Source organism: Propithecus coquereli, unplaced genomic scaffold, assembly GCF_000956105.1.
Source record: "Propithecus coquereli isolate 6110/MARCELLA unplaced genomic scaffold, Pcoq_1.0 Scaffold378, whole genome shotgun sequence".
Taxonomy (NCBI): Eukaryota; Metazoa; Chordata; class Mammalia; order Primates; family Indriidae; genus Propithecus; species Propithecus coquereli.
Genome location: NW_012149485.1, coordinates 551,787 through 574,487, shown reverse-complemented (window position 1 = coordinate 574,487; position 22,701 = coordinate 551,787). Strand labels below are relative to the sequence as shown.

At 39.8% G+C, this 22,701-nt stretch overlaps 1 protein-coding gene across 1 annotated transcript in view; it reads right to left on the bottom strand.

Moving 5' to 3' along the window:
• The window catches only part of PTPRT (protein tyrosine phosphatase, receptor type, T), a 734,792-nt gene that overhangs the window by 204,793 nt on the left and 507,298 nt on the right, over positions 1 to 22,701 (bottom strand). The window contains exon 12 of the mRNA XM_012652055.1: positions 4,548 to 4,584. Coding sequence (XP_012507509.1) covers positions 4,548 to 4,584 — 37 coding nt within the window. The remainder of the gene's footprint in view (positions 1 to 4,547; positions 4,585 to 22,701) is intronic.

The window sequence follows — 22,701 nt, the reverse complement described above, 5'->3', positions numbered from 1 at the left end:
GCTATGAAAGAAAAATACAGTGTATAATGACAATGAAAAATCGGGTATATACATTAAACTAGAGGTCAGGATGGTCTTCTGAGGAAGTGAGATTTAAACTAAAGTCTCAAAGATGTTTAATCTGTTAAGGCGTCTCATATGGTGGCCAGAGCACTTCAGGCAGAAGGAGCAGGATGAGCAAAGACCCTGAGGTTGGAAGGAGCTTGATGTGTCTGAAGAATTTAAAGAAGACAGTGTGCTGGAGTGCAATGGATAAGAGGATAGATGCCTAGATGAGGCTGGAGGGTAGGAGGGGCCAGATCATGCAGGCAAGACTGGTAGGGCAGGGCCTGTGGGTAAGAGAAAGCAGAAAGGTGAACAGATGGGTGCGGGGAGGGAGGCAGAGTGAGGAATTAGATAGACAGGAGGGGCAGGTGAGGGGACTTGGATGGAAGTAGACATCAGTTCTCAAAGAGTAACTGACCAGTGTGTTTCCAGAATTGAACAACCACGTCAGAAACAACTTTTCCCTGACCTGCTCTGTCTCAGCCAGAGGGACATGAACTGAGATATGTGGGTATCTCCTTCAGCAGCTGCAGCCTTGAGCATCTTCTGCCAGATGGGATGATGCACCTTCCACGGGAAGAGTTGGTTTCTCTTCTACTTGAGGTTCAATACCTCCAAAGTCTAAGCAGCCCCCACCCCAAGCTTCCATGTGCTCTACTTTTCCAAGGATCACTTTGGAGCACATTCAGCTTACATCTTCCACCTGTGCCTAAGTGGAGCCCATCCCTCACCTTCCAAATGCAAGATAAACACTGCTAATGGTTCTAAATGCTTCTCCTGCTCAGTTGCCCTTTCTCACATTTCCTGTTTTAACTCTAAGAATAAAATCTGATTTTTAAATTGACCTTTTCTGCTCCCTTACTTCCTATTGTCTCCCCTTCAAAATCTGAATAATAGTTTTGTTTGTTTCAAAAACAAAACTTAATGCTTATTTACCCATTGGCTATGGTTTTCTCTCTACAGCTCTAAGCAGATCTATTCCCAGGGCTGGAGTGTGTCAAGTAAAGGGCTTCAAAATGTCCTTTTATAATAGCTCTTGGATTTGAAGCAGTTCTATTAGCTATTTCCTACCCCTTAATCCAGTATGACCAGTGTCCTTATAAAAAGGGGGAATTTGGGGCTGGGTTTGGAACCATTGTAATGGTTCATGCCTGTAATCTTAGCACTTTGGGAGGCCAAGGCAGGAGGATGGCTTAAGGCCAGGAGTTCAAGACCAGTCTGGGCAACACAGCAAGACCCCATCTCTACAAAAAATAAAAAAAAATTATCCAGGCACAGTGGCATTCATCCGTAGTCCCAGCTACTCAGAAGGCTGAGGTGAGAGGATTGCTTGAACTCAGGAGTTTGAGGCTGCAGTGAGGTATGATTGCACCAGTGCACTTCAGCCTGGGTGACAGAGCAAGACCATGCCTCTTAAAAAGAAAAAAAAATGTTGAGGGGATTTGGACACAGACAAGCACACAGGAAAAATGCCAGGTGAAGATATGGCAGACATCAGGGTGGTGGTTCTACAAGCCAAGGAATACCAAAGATGGCCAGCAAACCACCAGAAGCTAGAAGAAACACATGGAACAGATCCTTCCTCAGAGTCCTCAGAGGGAACCAATCCTGCTGACACCTTGATTTCAGACTTCCGACCTCCAGAACTGTGAGACAATAAATTTTTGTTGTTTAAACCACCCAATCTGTAGAACTTTTTGTAGCAGCCACAGAAAACTAATATAGATCCCTTGCTTTGCAACCTTCCAAACTGAACAGCACTAAATTAGATCCCGAATGACTAGTAGCAACATTACAGAAAGTCAAGGGTTAGAGACACATGCTGGAGCCAGATGCATGTCTAATGTAAGAGGTACTGGGCTTGGGGGCAGATCAGAATGACGCTGAACCAGTGCTTGAGGCTATTCCAAGTAGCAATGTTCTGGTTCTGCAGGATCCACGCAGCTAACCACACTGCTGGACTCTCAGGGTCAGGGACAGGACAGCAGCAAGTTGCTCCATCATCAGAGCACTGGCCTCGAGCCTGACGTGGGAGCACACTCAGGAAGATGGATGCTGCCAGCAGACCTGCGAGGAAGGTCCATGATGACAGAGAGATGGAAGAGCTTGGGAAGGGCTGAAGTCCCCATCTCAGGGACTTTATGTACCCCTGTATGATTCTCAGTATTTTCCTCTGTTAAAGGAATATCATTTCCAGCAAGTCCACCTAGAGGGAATTTGATCTAGGTAGTTGGGGAGATGGGTCAAATATTGATTCCTGGCCTTAGATCCTTGATACAAACTTCTCATGGGTAATGGGTGGAGCTAGATAAGGTTTGCCTTTAATCGACCCTAGATGTTCCGACTGTAGCACCTGGCACTGAGTAGACACTAATCAGACAGAGGTCTCCTTCCCTTTGTCCTCTCTCCGCATTCCCCAAGCATCCTTCTTATCTGATGTGGTGCTGAATCGTGGTTAACTGGCATTCTGCATTATCTAGCTCTCTCCCCCATTCCCAAGTATTCCTGGAGCACCGTTTCTTTGGGCTGAAGTGTTGGAAAGACAGGATGTATATGCCTGTACTCTCTAATACCTGACCTCTTAGAACCCTGCCTTGGCTTGGGCAGCTGGGCACTCACACCCATCCATGCATTCCTGCCCTTTCACAACCACAGTTCACCTGCACACACACCACTAAAGGAACATAGTAACCTAGAGACCAAGCAAGAGGAGAAGCCCTTATGCTAAGGGGGGACAGAGAGCTTTTCTCTCTAGTTCTTTAAATGTCACTGCAATTCTCCTTCACATCAGCAGTGCAACTCTGGGGAAGCCTGGTGGGCTTCCGTGTCTTTTGAAGGCAGTGGTCCTGAAATTGCCAGGAAAGTATAGTTTTAGATATTCTCCCATTGTCCCCATTTGTACCTATTGCCTGTCAGCTCACATGTTCCCAGTTTTCAGTTTAGAAAATATGACCCAGAAAGCTACCCTTTCAAAGGGCTTACATCCCAGAGGGTGTCCTTAGAATCCCACATACCCCATGGAGTGCAGAGTCATTGCACTGACCTCTTCCCAATCTAGAGGCCAAAAGCTATCAAGAAGCACAGAGCATATGATGGTGAAGGTTTCTCTGTGAGTTTCCTTCCCTCTCTGGTTGCCTGTTTAAGATGCAGACACCCAGCTGTCCTGACTGCTGTCTAGGGCCCCGGTGCTACCCAATTGATGGTGTTCTTCCTTCTACATTATCTGTTTTCTTCAGTGGAAAAGTCTGCCAAGGCCTGTGATTTGTGTCACCTTTGTTTGCAGGCCATCAATTCTCCTTGCCTCACAGAGAGTATTTTATCTCTTTCCATCCAGTAGCCTGAGTTCCTGAGAGAGAACAAGTTAGGGACATCCCACCCTCTATGACTTATGTGAAATCAGGGCGACTTCTTATCACAGTGAGTCCTCAGTGCTTCTGCCTTCTCCTTCCTCCTGCATCTTCCCTTTTGTGTCTACGTATTGAGCTGATTTTCTTTAGGGTTGTAAAAGTCATGCGTGGAAGGTCTTGGTGCATGTTTTGTTCAATAGCCACAGATATTTTCTTTCTCTCTCTCTGTCTCCCCTCCTCTGTCTATATGTGTGTGTATGTGGGTGGGTGCATGTGCACATGCACAAATATAATGGGTACTGCCTTTGTTTATAGTTTATATCTATGGTTATTGTCTACTTATGTTTATAATTTTTATCTCCTTGGAAGCAATCCATGAAACTATGTATGCTATCAATAAATGCAGGAAACAGAATAGAATTGCCCTATTTTGGTGTGTGTGTATGGGGGGTTGTTGTTAAATATATCAGTTCTATAACAAAAAGATAAACCTGATCTCTAACCATTCAACCTTGAAAGAGGTTAAATGATAACAAACCATTCATTGATTTTGTTTTTTAAAAAAAGTAATAAACAGAAACATGTACCAATTGAAAGAGCCAGGCAATTCAATTATAATTAGGAAAACAAAAGTGATGAGCCTGAACAATGCTGCCTTAGTTTTGGGGATAAGTGTTGAAAATGCCAACAACATAACAATGCAGCATTTGTTTTCTCATTATTAAAGGCGCCAACACTAATCACCTTATTTTTGAAAGGCATATACCAATTGAATGAAATACAAAACCCAGAAGATGGGACAGACATGCTTAACGAAAAACACTCATGTAAACACAGATCCAAATACAATGAAAATATATAGCAGAATAATATTTCAGTAAATTTATGTTCATCACTCCACTGATACCAGTCCACCCATCTATTCATCCATTCATCCATCTCTGTAGTAAATATGTTTTGAGCTCTTACTATGTTTTAGGCACTATGCTACTAATATATACCCTAGAATGTACGGTCTAGATGCAAATTACCCCAGTGAAAATAACAATTCTTTCTTGCTGTTTTCTGTCATTGTTGCCCCTGTGTGGCTAGAGGGAAAATATTACTGAAATGGCTAAAGAACAGCTGAAGACAGACAAGGACATGCCAACATACCTTTTGTAGCTAGACGAACACAGTTGATTTTGGTCTCCTGTGAACAACAAAAATGAAGTACCAGTTAATTAGTTGTGGGTTATATAAAGTTGTTATATAAAGAAAATATACATATATATGCATATACACACATGCATATGTATTTTTAATTATAATTTTAAATTTGCCCTTTCCATTTTTTTTCCCACTGAAATCACCTTTTAATTCCATTTCTTTATTTCTTCTCAGGCTAGGTGCATAGAGTGTTTGGTTCACTTCTTGGCTTCTACCACCTCATAAACCTCTTCCCTAGGCAGAACCACTTTATAAACATATCAGATACTGTCTAGCACCTAACAACTTTAACAATTACACTTAGTGGGTACATTGTGGTATGCAGTGTGTTTGGTTCAGTTGCATGAGTGAGCAAATGGAACAAGGGCATCCTTGGGAAACTTCGTTACACGCATTAATACATCCACATGCACAGACTTAAGGGACACTTGGCAATAGTCAAGACTATATGTCAAATCAAAGACTAAATACCATTCACAATAGCTACAAAGAAAATAAAATACCCAGGAATATACTTAACCAAGGAAGTAAAAGATCTCTCAAAGAGAACTATGAAATTCTGAGGAAGGAAATCACAGATGACACATACAAATGGAAAAACATATCATGCTTATGGATTGGTAGAATCAACAGTGTTAAAACGTCCATACTACCCAAAGTGATTTACAGATTCAATGCAATCCCCATCAAAATACCAACATCATATTTTGCAGATCTAGAAAAAATAATTCTGTGCTTTGTTTGGAACCAGAAAAGAGCCCAATAGACAAAGTGAGTTTAAGCAAAAATAAAACATCTGGAGCCATCACATTACTAGACTTCAAACTATACTACAAGGCTGTAGTAACCAAAACAGCATGGTATTTGGACAAAAATAGAGACATAGATCAATGAAACAGAACAGAAAACCCAGATATAAAACTATCTTCATACAGCCATCTGATCTTTGACAAAGCAGGTAACAATACATATTGGGGAAAAGATGCCCCATTTGATAAGTGGTGCTGGGAGAATTGGATAGCCACACACAGAAGAATGAAACAGGATCTATATCTCTCATCACTCACAAAAATTAATTCAAGATGGATAAAAGACTTAAATGTAAGGCATGAAAAAGTAAGAATTCTAGAAGAAAATGTTGGAAAAATTCTTCTAGTATCAGCCTAGGCAAAGAATTTATAAAGAAGACCCCAAAGGCAATCACAGCAACAACACAAATAAATAAATGGGCCCTGATCAAATTAAAAAGCTTCTGCACAGCCAAGGAAACTAACATGAGAGCAAACAGACAACCTACAGAATGGGAGAAAATATTCACATGTTACATATCCGATAAAGGGCTGATAACTAGAATCTATATAGAACTCAGGAAAATCAGCAAGAAAAAATCAAACAACCCTATCAAAAAGTGGGCAAAGGACATGAACAGAAACTTTTCAGAAGAAGATAGACTGATGGCTAACATATGAAAAAATGCTCAACATCTCTAATCATCAGGGAAATGCAAATCAAAACCACAATGAGATATCACTTATCCCCAGTGAGAATGGCCTTTATCAAAAAGTCCCCAAACAATAAACGTTGGTGTGGATGCGGAGAGATAGGAACACTCATACACTGCTGGTGGAACTGCAAACTAGTACAACCTCTGTGGAAAGCAATATGGAGATACCTCAAAGAGATACAAGTAGAACTATCATTTGATCCTGCAATCCCATTACTGGGCATCTACCCAAAAGAATAAAAGACATTCTATAAAAAAGACATCAGTACTCGAATGTTTACAGCAGCACAATTCACAATTGCAAAGATGTGGAAAGAACCCAAGTGCCCATCAATACATGAGGGGATTAATACAATGTGGTATATGTACCATGGAGTTCTACTCAGCCACAAACACAATGGTGATATAGCACCTCTTGTATTCTCCTGGATAGAGCTGGAACCCATTCTACTAAGTGAAGTAACCCAAGAATGGGATACAAGCACCACATGTATTCAACCATCAAATTGGTATTAGCTGATCAACACTTAAGTGCATATATAGTAATCACATTCATCTGGTGTCGGGTAGATGGGAGGGGGGAGTAGGGGATAGGTATATACACACATAATGGGTGTGGTGCATGCATGTCCATCTGGGGGATGGACACGCTTGAAGCTCTGACTTGGGTGGGGCAAGGGCGATATACGTCACCTAAACATTTGTACCCCCATAATATGCTGAAATAAAAAAAAAATTTAAATTAAAAAAAAAAGATTAAAAAGAAAAGAAAGTTGTAGTTTATCCATATATTAGAATATTATTAATATGAAGCTGTTAACAAAAATGATTGTGAATGCCGTGAAATAGCATGGAATGATATGCATAAGAAAATATTAAATAAATAAAGCAAAGCGCAACTTTTTATTACAACTAACATCTAAATCTAAGCTTAATTAAAAAATAAGTCCTGAAGGAAATATACTAAATCTTAGTAACTGTTGTACAGTTAATCTGATAAATACATAAAGACAGGTATACTAATCTTAAATGTAGCTTAACAAATTTTTCACCATGTAAACACACACCTATGACCAGCACCCAACACCACCAGCGCCTCAGAAGTCTCTTTCATGCCCCTTCTGGTTAAATTCCTCCCCACAAAGGTGAACACTCACTTGCTTTTTGCGAGAATGTTCTCTTAAAATGTGGTCATATTAAAGAGAATTCTGGGTAGCTGCAGTGGTTTACTCTACTGCCTTGTTTTGTTCATTGCATCATTTGTGAGAACTTTCTAACTCCCCTTAGAATCATCTTTCCTTCTACAGCTTTGTACATGAAAATAAGCCATTTTCTAATACCACTCATCTGCCCTACACTCTTTAAAGTCTGTTTCTTATAATCTAGAGTGCATGTCTGATGATACTTAACTCTTCCTGACTCTGAGAAACACGACGCGGACATGTTTGCTTTCTCCTAAGTTCATGACAACTTGAATTCCATAACCAATTTGTCTTTGTTGGTTAGAATTAGACACAGAATAACAAAGCCCTGAGTCACTCTCTTGACCTTCTGTGTGATTGGGCTGTGAGCAAATCAGGAATACACTGGACACCTGAACTCCATCATATGAGAGGTCTGGCCAGTGTGCATGTGTTCACGTCCCCAAACAGTTCAGTAAACAGGAAATGAGTACTTTCTTTGTGCTCAGATTGTATAAGGCTTTGAGGAAAGAAAAAAAATCAGTGTTTTTTCTGTTCTATCTCTACTATACCCTACTTCTAGGTCTGTCATATATACTGGAATGGGACAATACAATTTCATTTCTCCATTATTTTAACCTTACTCATGTTCCACCTCCCATTCAAGACTAAAATCTGCACACAGGTATGTATCACCTTGGGGTAGAACCTAACATCCTTACTGTTGTGCTTCTGTTGAGAACTGCTTCTAATCAAGCCTTTGCCAGTGCTTTGGGTAATATTGAATAAATCTCTGTCCCTTTTTGTGGCTCAATTTCCCCATCAATCAAATGACAGAGAACAGGGTAGAAAAGGCCACTTTGGTGCAGTAGGCAGGCCATTCTAAGGTTGCTTTAAGTCCTCAAATGCTGAATCTGGTTTCAGCTACTGGCAGTATTCCTGTTTTTTCAATATTCTGTCTTCTTGATTCTTGATACCACTCCATACCACCTCACCCCACGCAGATATATTGGTAAGCTATTACCTACCTTGCTTCCCAGAATGCCTTGCATCTGAATCTGCTTATAATCTCCATTTTTAGACTAGGCCAAGTCTGACTCATCCAATAATCCATCCATTATTCATCCATCCACCTGTCCATCCACCCATCCTTCAGTTATTTACTGAGATTATAGGATGCCTGTCCGGTTAAGGATTGCACAGTGTAAGTGTGCAGGGTATCACGTTTTTCAGCAGCCATTGCTTATCCTCCAGAAAAACTTAGGTTAAGTTGTACAGCCAACCTGATGAAGAAATCCTAGGTATGTGAGTAATACCTGCAATTCCTACTCTACTTCCCAATTAGCCTCCTCGTTTAATAGGATCAGGATTTAGCCCTGACCCCATAGTTTTCAAAGTTTCCCTAGTTACTCTAACTTGTGTCTTTGTCTTCTCTAAGACTGAACTTCTCTGGTTAATATGATGAGATTTAGCACTGACCCTGGAGTCTTTCCACATTTTTTTTTTAAATTACTTTGGCTAATGCCTTAATTTTCCTCTAAGACTGGGCTGGGATCCCCTGATAACCTACCTAATTTATTTATTCATTCGGTCAATCAGTATATAATTATTGAATGATGACCATGCACCAGGCATTGTGCTGGATACTCTACGTACGAGCAAAATAGAGATGGTTCTCATGAGTCTCACATTTCTTTTTCTTGCACTGGTATTCCTGATGTCTGGGATCATCTAACCATCTGTCTACTTGAACTATTCATAATCAAACAGAATTAAAAGAATTCTGTTTATCCCCTCATTTTCACTTCAAGCCTTGTCCATCACTAGTTTTCCCCATTTAATTAAATGCCACTATCATCTACTCAGTTGACTAAGTCAAAAACCAAGCAGTCATCACTGATTACTCTAGATTTATCACTGGCACAACCAATCAACCATAAATTTCTGTTTGGTATGGGTAGGTGCAGAAATGAGTAACAGTCTAACACCAAATATTCCTGAATATTCTTCAAAAATAACACATAAAAACAGAAAGAAAAAATAAAATTATACAAAATCCACAACCTAAGCATAACTAACATACAGAGAAGTTTCAAAATGTCACAGTCCCTGTTTATAGAAAAATAAGAACCAAATACAAATGACATTTCTCTGGGGCACTCAACACAAGCCTTTGTGAAGAGCAAGGGCTATATGGAAACATAATTTGGAAGACAGAAGAGACAAGCTAGCAGAAAGCATATAGCTGATCTAAAATAAGCTCCACAAAGACAAAGTCCATGCTACCTGTGAAAATGCTAAAAATCATTCCTGGTAGATCAAAACTATAGGACAGGGAAAGGACTTGAAAGAACACCTGATTCAAGATGGCAGTCTTGAATAGACATGTCTTTAATAGACATCACTTACAGATGAAATGAGGTAAAAAGAAGAGAGAGTAACCTTGGGAAATTGGATGATGAAGGGAAAAAGAAAAAAATGATAGAATTTTAGGATCATAAAAGTAAAAAGATAAAAACAAGAAAGAAACATCAGAACCCATTCCCATCTTCCATGATACACAAAAAATCATTCATTAAAGAAACTGTACTTTATTACTCTGTCAGAACAGAGTGTTTCTAAACTAGGAATGTTATAAACCACCTTAAATCTACACAATTAAAAAATGGAAGGGACTCAATAAAGCTGCTATATGAAGAAAACAGAAAATGAAAATCAAAACATCACAAATGATAAAACTCTACCCCCACCAAGAAAACAATTATGAAACAGAAGAAAACAGAAATAATGTAATACTCCCAGTTGAATTAAATATCCACAATTTTGATTTAGAAAAGCACAAGTTGAAAACTGAAATGTACAAAAAATTAGGAAAATACAAAAAGAGAGTCGATTTAACTCAGGAGAGAAATAAAAGGAATAAAAATCATCTCAGAGATGAAGATTATATGGCAAGATGTCCAAAGAAGTAATTTAACAGGGGATATTGAAGAAAGAGAGAAACACAACAAAGACAACAATGAGATAAAGAAAAACATTCACAAGGATCAGTGAAAAAATGGTTTAAAAGTAAGACAAAGAAAATCCAATATATGTATAGTTGGAATCTCTGAGAAGAGGGATATGATCAACTCCAAGATATATCATAGTGTTAAACTTAAAAAAAAAAATTCTCAAGGCCTCTAGACAAAAAGATCAAATAATACACAGGAGCAAGAGAATTAGACTATCATGAAACTTCTCAAAAACAACAACAAACAGGCAAGGAAATAATGGGGCAGCATTTTCAGGAAGCTCAGAGAAAGTATGAATCAGGAGTTTTATAGCTAGCCAGGAGTTTTTCAAATAGCAAAGCTATAGAAAAATAGCTTTCAACATTCAAAAGTTCAGGGAATACTGTAATCATGAACCTTCATTGCACAATCAGTAGAGGATAAATGTCATCCCATAAAGATACGACTGAGGAAAACTTCAGCAAAAGGACTGTTGGTAAGCATTTAATATATTTAATTGTAAATCTAAGACTACAATAAGGTAGGGACACAGTTGAAGGGAGAATATATAAATCTTATATTTTCTGACAATATAGAAATAATACAATTGAAAATGAGGAAGAGAAGAAATAGGGAAAGAGTAGAGTAGTAGAAGGTCATTTATTATGGTATGGGAAATAGGTGAAAGTTAATGGATACCATAAAAAATTGACAAACTAGATAGCCAAAGTTTAAACAAGAAAAAATAGGATTAAAGGTATTAAAAATATAAAAATAAAGGTAACTACTAGAACAAAAATACAAACATTCCTAAATACCAAATGAAATTTTTTTTTTTTTTTTTTAGACAGAGTCTCACTCTGTTGCCTGGGCTAGAGTGCCGTAGTGTCAGCCTAGCTCACAGCAACCTCAAACTCCTGGGCTCAAGCCTTCTCATCATCTGAGTTCTGTTCTATGCCACCTGCTCAAAGGTGCCTTCCCTGCTGATGCCACTCGGTTGCCACACTCTCCATCTGTCCCTATCTTTCTATTTATAGTAGAGACGGGATCTCACTCTTGCTCAGGCTGGTCTCGAACTCCTGAACTCAGGCAATCCTCCTGCCTCGGCATCCTAGAGTGTTAGGATTACAGGCGTGAGCTACTGCGCCTGGCCAAATGAAATTTTAAAATAAAAGAGTAAAGAAAGCACAGCAACAAGTATTATACAATTAATATGGTAAGTTGCGATATAAAAATATCGGGCAGAGTCAAGACAAAATATATCAGTCATGTCAACAAATGTGAATGTGTTTAGCTCACACAAATTAAATGAAAAAGATTTCAATTTGACTCACAAAGCAAGACTCAACTACCTTCTGTATATAAAGGTCACACCTAAAACATTATTCAGAGGAATTGGAGAAATTATAAACAGCAAATGAAAAAAATAAGAAAGAGTGTTAGTTATCCTGATAACAAACAAAAATTCAACTAAAAAAGCATTAAACATGGACACTTTTTAAGGCTAAAAACTACGGTTAATGAGGAACATAATATGCATGAATATTTATGCACCCCCAAAAAACAATAATTTACATACAAAGACACTAGTTGCCTTATATACAACCAATAATTAGTTGTAGGACATACTGGTAGCAAAACCCCATTACAAAGGCAACTTGGTAATAACAAGAATGTGTAAAACCTGTATGAAGAAAACTTTACTGGACTCCTGAAAGACCCAAAAGTAGACTTGAACAAATAGAAAGACATCCCTTGTCTCAGGTAGGATAATTCAACATCTTAAAGATGTCAGTTCACCCTAATTAATTTAAAAATTTAATGCAATCCCAGTAAAATTACTAATAGACTTTTTATGGAGCCGTATAAATGTACACTAAACTTTGTATGAAAAAATGAATATGCAAGAAGAGTTAGGAAATCACTGAAAAAGGAAACCTGGGTGGGGAAAGTTTCCCTACCAGATATTAAAGCACAGAGCCCCTCATCATAACAGGGTGGTACTGGTGCACAAACAGGCAAACAGACTGGTGGAATAGAATACAAAGTCCAGGAAAAGACTCAAGAATATATGAAAATTTAAAATATGATAAAAGTGGCATCTCAAATTATCAGGGCAAAGATGGACCTTTTAATAAATGTTGCCGGGACAACTAGACAAATATTTGGGGAAACAGGTAAAATTAGATTCATACGTTATACCATACACAAAAATAAACACCAAACATCAAAAATTATACATCTAAAAATTAAACTATATAAGACCTAGAAGCAGATATGGGCAAATTCCTTTATAACCTATGTGTAAGAAAGACTTTTTAACTATGACTCACTGTAAGAGCCTTAGAATCAATGATACTCACTAGCATTGATACCCACTAGTTTCCAGATACGAGTTTCTATCATTCCCCATTAAAAGGAACCAGAGTTGGGGCAGAGAATCCAGCAGATACTGTGTCAGAAATTTTCAAGAACTAATGGACACATGCCAGAAGGACAAAGGAATCATCTTGAAGGGGCTTCACTAGCTAAGTCTGGGACAATTTTTGGCATAAAAATAAATAATGATGGTGATAAATTATAACCTGCTGAATAAAATAAGAATCTATAAATTTTTATTAATATAAATAAATGAATACATTAAAAATAGAGGAGAAAGGAGAACTCATCCTCACAACAGACATTGACTAATAAATGTAGAACGAATGATGGAATTAGAAAATCATCATTTGGCAAACATCTTTGTGATAGTTGGTTTAGACAAAAATTATCAGCAAATGCTAAAACTAAAGGATGAAATTTTGATGAAGAACAAGATCTTCCATAGTCTAGAAATATGTCTGTATAAAATACTTACACATTGCAAAGAAATAGTAACTTTATAGTGGAGAAAACCATGGTGGACAACACTTGAATTTATCAAAGTTAACATTATCAGTGACGGAACAAATGGATATCATACACCGCCTGATACAACACACCGAGAAGAACCCAACATCACTTTTGCGTGGTTCCTGACCCTGACAAACATGCATAACCTGAATCTAACCATGAGGAAACCTCAGACAAACCCAATTTGAGGGACATTCTGTAAAATAATTGGCCTGTAGTTTTCAAAGAGTCAAGAGCGTAAAAGCCAAGGAAAGCCTGGGATACGAGGACTCTAAAGGGGCAGGACAACTAAACTCAATGTATGATCCTAGACCAGAATTTTTTAAAAGTTTTACTTAAAGTATGTAACTGAGACAATTGTTAAAATTAGGGCCAGCACTATTACATCAACATCAATTTCCTGGCAATTGTATTGCGGCTACATTGGAAATGCGCATTAAAGCATTTAGGAATAAAGAGGTAATAGATCAGCTGATTTATAGATAGAGAAGAGAAAAAGAGAAAAAGGGAGGGAGAGAGAGAGGGAAAATGGAACAGTAAAGCAACTATGGTAAACTGTTAGCAATTAGGGAATCCAGGCAGAGATTTTATGAACGTTTTTTATATTATTCTTGAAACTTCTTTGTGAGTTTGAAATTACCCGAAATACAGAGTTAACAAATATTTGGTAGAATAGAGGGAGTGGGTTGGGATAAAACAAGATGGACTGTGGACCACTCATTGCTGAGGCCGAGTGATGGGCATACAGAGATCACTCTGTTATCTACCCTCTTTGTTTACGTACAGGTGTGAAATATTTCATAACAACATGTTTTGTAAAGGTGAGAACAATACCTATTTTCCCGTATCCTGAATACATTGTGTTCTCTTGGTCCCTACGGTTATCATCATGGTCCAAACCACCACCATCTCTTGCCCGGATGACTGCAATAGTTTCCTGACCACCCCACCTGAAGCCTTTCTGGACCCCTGTAACTAATTCCCTCTCCTCATTAGCCAGAGTAATCTTTTAATTACCCAAGTCAGGTACCACTGCTTCCGGTTTAAAACTCTCCAGTCAATTCCCAGAGGACTGAAAATTAAACCCCAACTCCCTCCCTTCACCATCACTGTCCCACCCAAGCAAACACTGCTGTCCCCTCTGACTCATCACCTTTCCCCTCCAGACACAGTGGTCTTGCTTATGATCCCCAAACATGCCCAACTTACTTCATTCTAAGGGACTTTATGTTTGCTGTTCCTTCTGCCTGCAATGCCTTGAGACCTTCACCTTCTCATCATCTGAGTTCTGTTCTATGCCACCTGCTCAGAGGTGCCTTCCCTGCTGATGCCACTCGGTTGCCACACTCTCCATCTGTCCCTATTGTGTCACTCCTTTCAATTTTCCCACATCAGTATATGAAACTATTTATTTGTATATTTACTAATTATCACTTTCCATCTTCCCACCAGAAAGTAAGTTCATGGAAGCAGGAGACCTGCCTGTCCCTTTCGTTGGTGGCGTAGTACCTGGCACATACAAACATGTCACAAATAACAAATGAAGTTAGATGTTCAGATTCTGGTTCTGTTCCTCATTGAGTGGGTAACCTTGAGTAAATTCTCCACGTAAATTCCTTAATCTTTCTGACTCACAGCATTTTCACCTGCAGAGTGGGAGCAATACCCTCTGCACATCTCGCCAGGGTGAACAAGATTTTGTGTGCACAAGTGCATGAAATATGCAAATATTTTTGCATAATCTTATGATTTTAATAAATTGATACTAGGATTATTTTCTAATTTTCCCTGTTTTCAAAAGAATAGATTCTGAGCTTTTTGGCATGGCATGCAAGGGCCCCCATTATCTGGTCTGTGTTTCTATCTGGCCTTCTCTCCATATCCCAGAACCAATCCCACCAAATCTCCCCAAGTGTATCGGGAAGTTCCCCACCTTTGGGCTTCTGCCCAAGTACACCTTCTCCTCTACTCCATTGTCTGCCTGGGAAATATCCACTTATCTGTCAATATTCAACTCAACTCAAATGTCACTTTTTCTATGAGACTTTTCCTAAGCACCTCCCCTGCCCCTCCACCTCCAAGTTTGCAGCTGTGTACCAAGTCTTCAGCCACTGTGATTCCTGGTACAGGTTATTATATATATTTGTTTTCATGACTGTCTTCTCCATGGACTGTGGGTTCCCTGAGGCAGGTATCTTATTTATCTGTGCATCCCCCTCTGACTCAGAGTGAGCCCTTAATCAATGATTGCCGGATTATCACCATCCCCTTACAGAGGACCAATGAAGGCACAATTTTGCAAAGTAAACAAATGCAGACGGATGTGGGAGACTGGGTTTAATCCACGGCTCTGATCTTGGGCAAATCACTTCCCCACACTGGACTTCAGTTTCTTTTTCTGCCAAAAGAAGAGAACTGGGCAATCTATAAACGAGCTCCCTTCCAATACTGCATTTTACGTCTCCCATTCCTCAGCGATGTGACTTTGAGGCTATGGATTGGCTGTACAAGTTATCCCCTAATTGGGATGTCAGAGCTGTGGTTCCTCAGGGCTTCATGGAGAGGGGCTTAGACTTTCTATCAGGAGCTGACAACCCCCGGTCTAAACTGACCCAAGCCGGAACAGACTTCCGTGTTTCCCTGCACAGCTCTTATCTGAACTTAATGATTCCTGCTCTCTGTGAGAGATCCGTTGAGCTGTAATTACTAATTGATGTTTGTAAAGTCTTTGAAATTCTCAGGTGACAGATGTAATCAAAGGCCAATTTATTATGATAATTGTTATTAGTACAGCTCCTCATTATTTGTTGATGTAAATGGCAGGGCCAGCAGGTGTTTCGAGATTGAGTGGGAGATCGAGGCTGGCCATGTCTGGTGGGAGAAAGAGGAAAGTATGGGTGTGCGAGGGATTTGAGATCTTTTAGGGACTCCTGCTGGTTACAGTGGAGCCGCATTCCTCTATGAAGCCACTTTTTGGGTCTAAGACCCAGCATGAAACGGGGCACTAAAGGCACAGGACTGCCTACTTGAATTTTTTGCATGCAAAGATTAAAACCCAGCTTAGTCTCTTGCTTCTGGAATGTGCTTCAGCAAATCATAGCCTCTGAGTCTTGGCTTGCTCATGTGTTAAATGAGGATACAGAGTGCACCAATTTACACTTGCTGTGATTGAAGAATATGCGTGAGGCAGGCAATCATGGATGTGGGAAGAAGAATGAGGAGACCATTGAGGTCGTCCAGGCAAGAGATGGTGGTATCCAGGCCTAGGATGGAAGCACTGGAGACGAGAAAAGGATATGGACGGGAAAGAATTTTAAAGTGCAGAATAAATACAACTTGGTGATGATTGGACATAGAAGGTGAGGTGTCTTAGGTAACCTAGACTTTACTGAGATAGGAAGGTTGAGGAATAATTTGGTGGAGTGGTGGTGGACGAACAATTCAGTTTTTACAAAATCATTGCCTATGATTTCCATCAGTGTCTTGTAGGTTTGGTTCATGTCAATCTCCTCAGTTCTGTAACCTAATGAATTAAGTGGATGGATTTGCAAAGTTGAGGGCCATGATGTGAAAGATGGACTTGACCAAAATTCAGCCTCTAGGAAGGAAGGGCCGGCAGAAGAATTGTCCCACTTCTTCACTTGTCTCTCTGCAAGTACAACATTCCCCTCTTTCTGGTTCATGCATCTAGCATGGCAGCTGGCATCTCTGGACACCCTGGACCTCACTGATTTTGTTCCTCCTCCCTGAATTCCCTCCTCCCACATGATGCCCACAGTCTGCTCAGATTTGATTGATGAATAAAAAGTCTGTGGCCCTATAGATTTTGCTCCTTCTTTCCTTAGTGTCCCTCCCCACTCTGCCCCATGTATGCCACCTGTGTAGTCTAGGAGTGATAACTGACATTGTTTATTGCACACCAAGCACTGTGACAGCATTTTTTCATGCATCTTGTCATTTAATATTTACAAAAATTCTTATAAAGTCAATACTAGGGGCATCACATTTTCTAAAAGAGAAAGAGACTCAGAGAGCTTAAATCACTTGCCTAAGGTCACGTAGCTGATCAGTGTCCGTCTATGCAATAGGAAAGACCCCATGCTAGGCACAGTCACCAAAAATGCTGAGGAGAAATAAACTTGGAAATCCATTAATCTCATTTAATATCATTAATTAATAGCAGTAATGCCATTTTCAGCACAAGAAACAGACAAAATTCTTGGGTGCAAATGTCTGTATTAAATTCTAATATTTTAATCTCAGGTTTCATAGGATTGATATAGAAGAGATTAATCAAATGTTTAAACAAAAATATTCTTGTGATATTGACCTGCATCTCTTCAGGGCCTCTTATGTAAGGATATATGTGATAAATCCCTCCTTTAGTGTCTCTCATATATATATATATGTGTGTGTGTGTACATATATATATATATATACACTTCCTTCTATCAAGTAAGAGAAGCTATGCAAATTTTCCACATGTTCCTTTTTGCCTTGGCTTCCAGGAAGCTCAAGAGGTACAAATAGTGTACCATTTCATTAATCACTTATACTAGGCCCCTGGCACAATGATTCCTCTTTATTCCACTATACAATTCTTATTTTTTTTTTTTTTTGAGACAGAGTCTTACTTTCTTGCCTGGGCCAGAGTGCCGTGGCATCAGCCTAGCTCACAGCAACCTCAAACTCCTGGGCTCAAGTGATCCTCCTGCCTCAGCCTCCCAGTTAGCAGGGACTACAGGCACGCGCCACCATGCCTGGCTAATTTCTTTTTTCCTATTTTTAATTGTTTGGCCGATTTCTTTCTATTTATAGTAGAGATGGGGTCTCACTCTTGCTCAGGCTGGTCTCAAACTCTTGAGCTCAAGCAATCCTCCTGCCTCAGCCTTCCAGAGTGCTAGGATTACAGGCATGAGCCACCATGCCCGGCCTCACTATACAATTCTTGAGCTAAATTTAACACTTCATTTTAACTGAACATGTATGCATGCATCTCATATATATGCACACACATAAATATATACACACATGCAAAAATATTCATGTGTATATGGACATATGCTGAATATATATATATACACACACACATGCACAAATATATACATATATGCTACATATGTATATGTTCATGTCAGCAACTATACCATTTGAAAAGTCCTTAGGAGTTTGCAAAGGGTTATCACACCAATTGTTTATTTACAAAGATTTCAGTGAGCATGAAAGGGCACATCTCATCCCCATTTCACATATGGGGAAACTGAGGTTGGCAGGCAAGTATTCAGTTCATGTAGATGATAAATGGCAGAGCTCCTTCTTAAACCCATGAATCCAGTTTTAAAATTCTGAGGTTTCCCCATTTTTTTCACCCTTTGGGGGCAATCAGTCCAAGCTTCATGCGGTCCCTTGCTTTGGAGGGACCTTATGGGGAAAAAGACCCTCCTATATGGAAACTTAGGCTGCTATTTCCACAAGCCTTGTTAGGACTAGGGTTGGCACATTTATTTCGCAAGGCCCAGGCTGACAAGATTATCTCTTGTCAACATTTGGGTAACCTTCATCTCTTTCTCCAAATGAGTTTAAAGCATATTTGCATGGGAAGGAAAATGTTCTTGCTCCCTCAGGTCTCATAGCATGATAATAAAAGCTGTAGGACCTGTAAGTGAGTGAAAAAATAAAGCATCAACCTGGGAGAGCTCATCTTGGTATCTGTACAAGGTGACACTCAGGGAATTTCTCTCTTAGCTGAGGAGAGAAGTTTAGGCACAGCGGAGCTCCGGCAGAAGCCCAGAGTTTTTAACAGCATATGAAAAGACTCAGATGAGAGAGTGGAGGCCTGGAATTAGAGATGCCGAAGAGGGTACACTGGGCCCCACAGACAGAATCCACTGAGGACTGGGAACAAGGCCCAGGCAGGTGGACGGGACATGGAACCTAGGCTCTGGTGACAGACAAGAACTGGGAAGGGACATTAACCAGACCGAGGTTTTCCGAAGTGGTTATAGAAAGGTTGGGATGATAACCCTGGATTCCAAATGTCCAGTTGAGTCCTCCTCTCCACTTCCACAGGGATCTGTAGAGCTAATAAAATCCAGAAATATGTTCCCAATATAGGACTTTGATGACAAGTCAGCAAATGGGTATGCGGGGGCCTTTGGTTCACAGCTTTCTGTTACCGCTGGTGAGCAGGTTGGCTGAGGCCTCTCAGCTACACTGCATGGCAGCATCGGAAGAACCACTGCCCCTCAGAGTGGAACCCTGGCATAGTGAGCGTCAGATGTGTCTTCACCATTCCCCATGGAGGTACAAGACAAAAAGCTGCTACTAAAATCCCTCCTTCGGTATGAAGTCACCGAGACTCTGAGATTCCAGGGGTATTCTGGCTGTCTACCCTTCTGTTGACAGAAATGGAGTCACTTCGTGATACGAATCAAGGAAGCAGTGCGGGTGAAAGCACCTTGCTTAGTGTCCATAACTGAAAGTCCTAAGGATCTGTGATAGAAATTGCACAAGTGCTTCAAGGGTGGGTCTGGATATTATAAGAATTTGAAGGCAAAGCTTAGTCATCACGGAAATGTGTGGTGGTCATTAGTGATGTTCTCAAATATTCCAATTCTCCTTCTAGGCACATAGTGAGAAGGAACCACCTTACACTTTTTGATGTTAAGTATCACCATGTGGTTAGCTTTGGCCAATGGAATGTGAAAACGCTGTGTATCATTTTTTCATGGGAACTTTTCTAGCCACTGCTTTATGTGCCACGTTTTTCTTTCTCTGACTTAGTGGTTGTGTCAATATGGACTCTCCATCAGCCTGGGTCCTGAGTAACCGTGATCAGCAGAATCCTCTGCTGACCCATTTCAGATATTTGGCAGGCGTGAAAAATATTTTTTTTTCTGGTAATCCACTGAGATTTTGTCATTGTTTGTTACTACAGCATGATGTAGTTTATCCTAACCAATATAGGAGCTTTCTTACAAACTCCATGATGGAATATCCAAGACCCAAACTGCCACGTGGCCTCTTTATGGTCCTGACTCTTAACCTTCTTGAGTCTGGGTCTCCTATAGCTCCTTGTCCATGTCCATCTGAGATTTTTGTTTGTGACATGTGAATAGTCAGTCATCTAACAAGAGAATCAGGAAATAGGCTGGAAAGGGCAATATCATACCCAAAAGGTAAGATCAATTATGTCAAAAGATTCCATAGGAACAGATGTCAGGCTTGAAACCATGTATGAGAAGTTAAACTAAGAAGAATAAAGCCTGGGATGAGTTGTGGGTGAGTCAAGGCAGTCACTAGCTGGGACACAGGCAAGAGTCATGAGGTCCTCCAAAGTTAGGAAGGTATGTGCTTCCATGGGGAATCTACTGGACAAACTGGGATATGCCAGGCAAGGATGCTCTAATCCCCTGCCCTCTCAGGAAGGGCATCTCAGGAAAACAGCCCAAGGAAAAGAGAACAAACATTACAGCTGTAATGTCATAAGATGGTTTTATATACATTGTCTCATTTACTGTCCCCATACTTTTGAGAGGTAGATCATTAATCACACTATGCATCTGGAGATGTTAAGTAAACTGTTCAAGTTCACAGGGCTGAGGACAGCCATAATTCAAAGCCAGGTCTGTCTGATGTTCAACTCTCAGTTTTTTCCAACCCATCATGCCATGAAAAACCCATCTATGTGCAAATATTTCTTTAACACTGCTTGGACACAACTAAATATAATTTCTTCCAATGCATTCAGAGACACAGAATTTCCCCCTAATCCAGCCCTACCTAGATCATTTCAACTATTATAATATGATTACACTGCAAACATGGCAAACAATTCCACACAGCATCTGGCTTCCAACTGCTCTCAGGAGGCGACTGAGTTCAACACTTGGAGGAGGAAGTAGGAGAAAGAGAAAAATCACCCTTCTTCTTCCCACTTCTCTTATTTATCTGGCAGAGGCATCATCCAGGTTAAATGCACCTCTGCATGATGGAAGGGATATGGCAAGGAAAGAGTTTTTTCTCTGCATAAATAGAACACAGCATTGTCCAACAAAAGGTGGCTTCTGATGGATACTTGCATGAGTTTGCCACACTTGTTTTGCATCCAACTGTTAATTATTGTCCTTTCAACTTCACGATTATGGCTAATCGTGGTGAGGATGCAGAGAACAGTAAATTCAGCAGACCTCATTCTGGGAAGAGTGGGAAAGAAACAATGCAAAACTGCACCCACCTGCTGTTTACAACTGAGACAGCTACTCTGGGTACCATTTGGAGGATTTGGAGGAAATCAAGGCTGCCCAGGAGCCTGGAGCTTGGGAAATGAGACATCTGGGGGAAAAAAAAATCTTACTACTGTGATGGAAAGAAAGTCCTTTAGGGCTCATCTGATTATGGTGAAAATGACTCAAAAACACATCTCTCATTCTACACTGAATGGATATTCAGACTTTACTTACACTTGGTGCTTTTCATTATTCAAGATCTTTTTTTATTTAATCCTCAAAATGGTTGTGTGAAGTATGTATTACTATTTCAATTTATAAGTGAGGAAACAGACTCACAGACGATAAGAAACAGTTTGTATTCTCATTCATTCATCTATCAAATGATTACCGAGTGTGTACTATGTGTGAAATACGGTACTTGGGATGGAGGATATATTAATAGCAGCAAAAAATCCCCCCAAAACCAAAAACAAAACAAAAATCCAAACCAGAGTTCCTCATTCTTGGAGGAATGGTGAAGTAGGCATGCAGTACACGAAAGTGGGCAACTGAAAATATATCCAGTGTTATAAAGAAAAACAGTAGGTTAACATGTAAGTAGTACTGGTGGGTAGCTCTTAGGTAATATGGTTGGAAAGTTATCAGGGCATGTAACATTGAAACTGTGGTCTGAAAAAATGAGAAGGCAAATAATGAAGAAAAGAGATATTTAGGTAAAATACAGCTTGCATCAAGGCCCTGAAGTGAGAAAAACATTTTGGGATGTTTGAGAAATAACGTCGTAGGAAATGTTTAAGACAGGAAGGGTAGTTAAAATGTAGCAGGCATGATCTAACCATATCTGAAGAACAGTGATAGATTCTGAGCACCACCTTTTAAGGAGGGCATGGGACAAAAAGGAATCTATCAGAGTAAAGGGTAAATAAGATGAAAGAGATTCAGAAATTATGCCACGTGGGAAAGAAAAGAAGTAACTGCATGTTAACTATCAATGAGAAACGACTTGGGTGGCCAGGGGTGGGCAGCTGGTACTGTCGTATTTTCTCTGAAAGGCTGATGTGGGAAAGAAAGATTTGATTTGTTCAAATCAATACAAGTGGCCAAGAGGGGAGAGTTAAGGAGATAGAATTTGGCTTTATATAGGGAAAAAAGTTCTAATATTTTTCACCTGCTCCACAAAGGAATCAACTCCCTTTCACTCCAGAGATTTGCAGTAATCAAGCTAAAGCGATATGATGTCTTGCCAAGGACACTTTATTGGAGATTTCTTTTTTGGCTTCTGCTCTAGACCAGGTGACA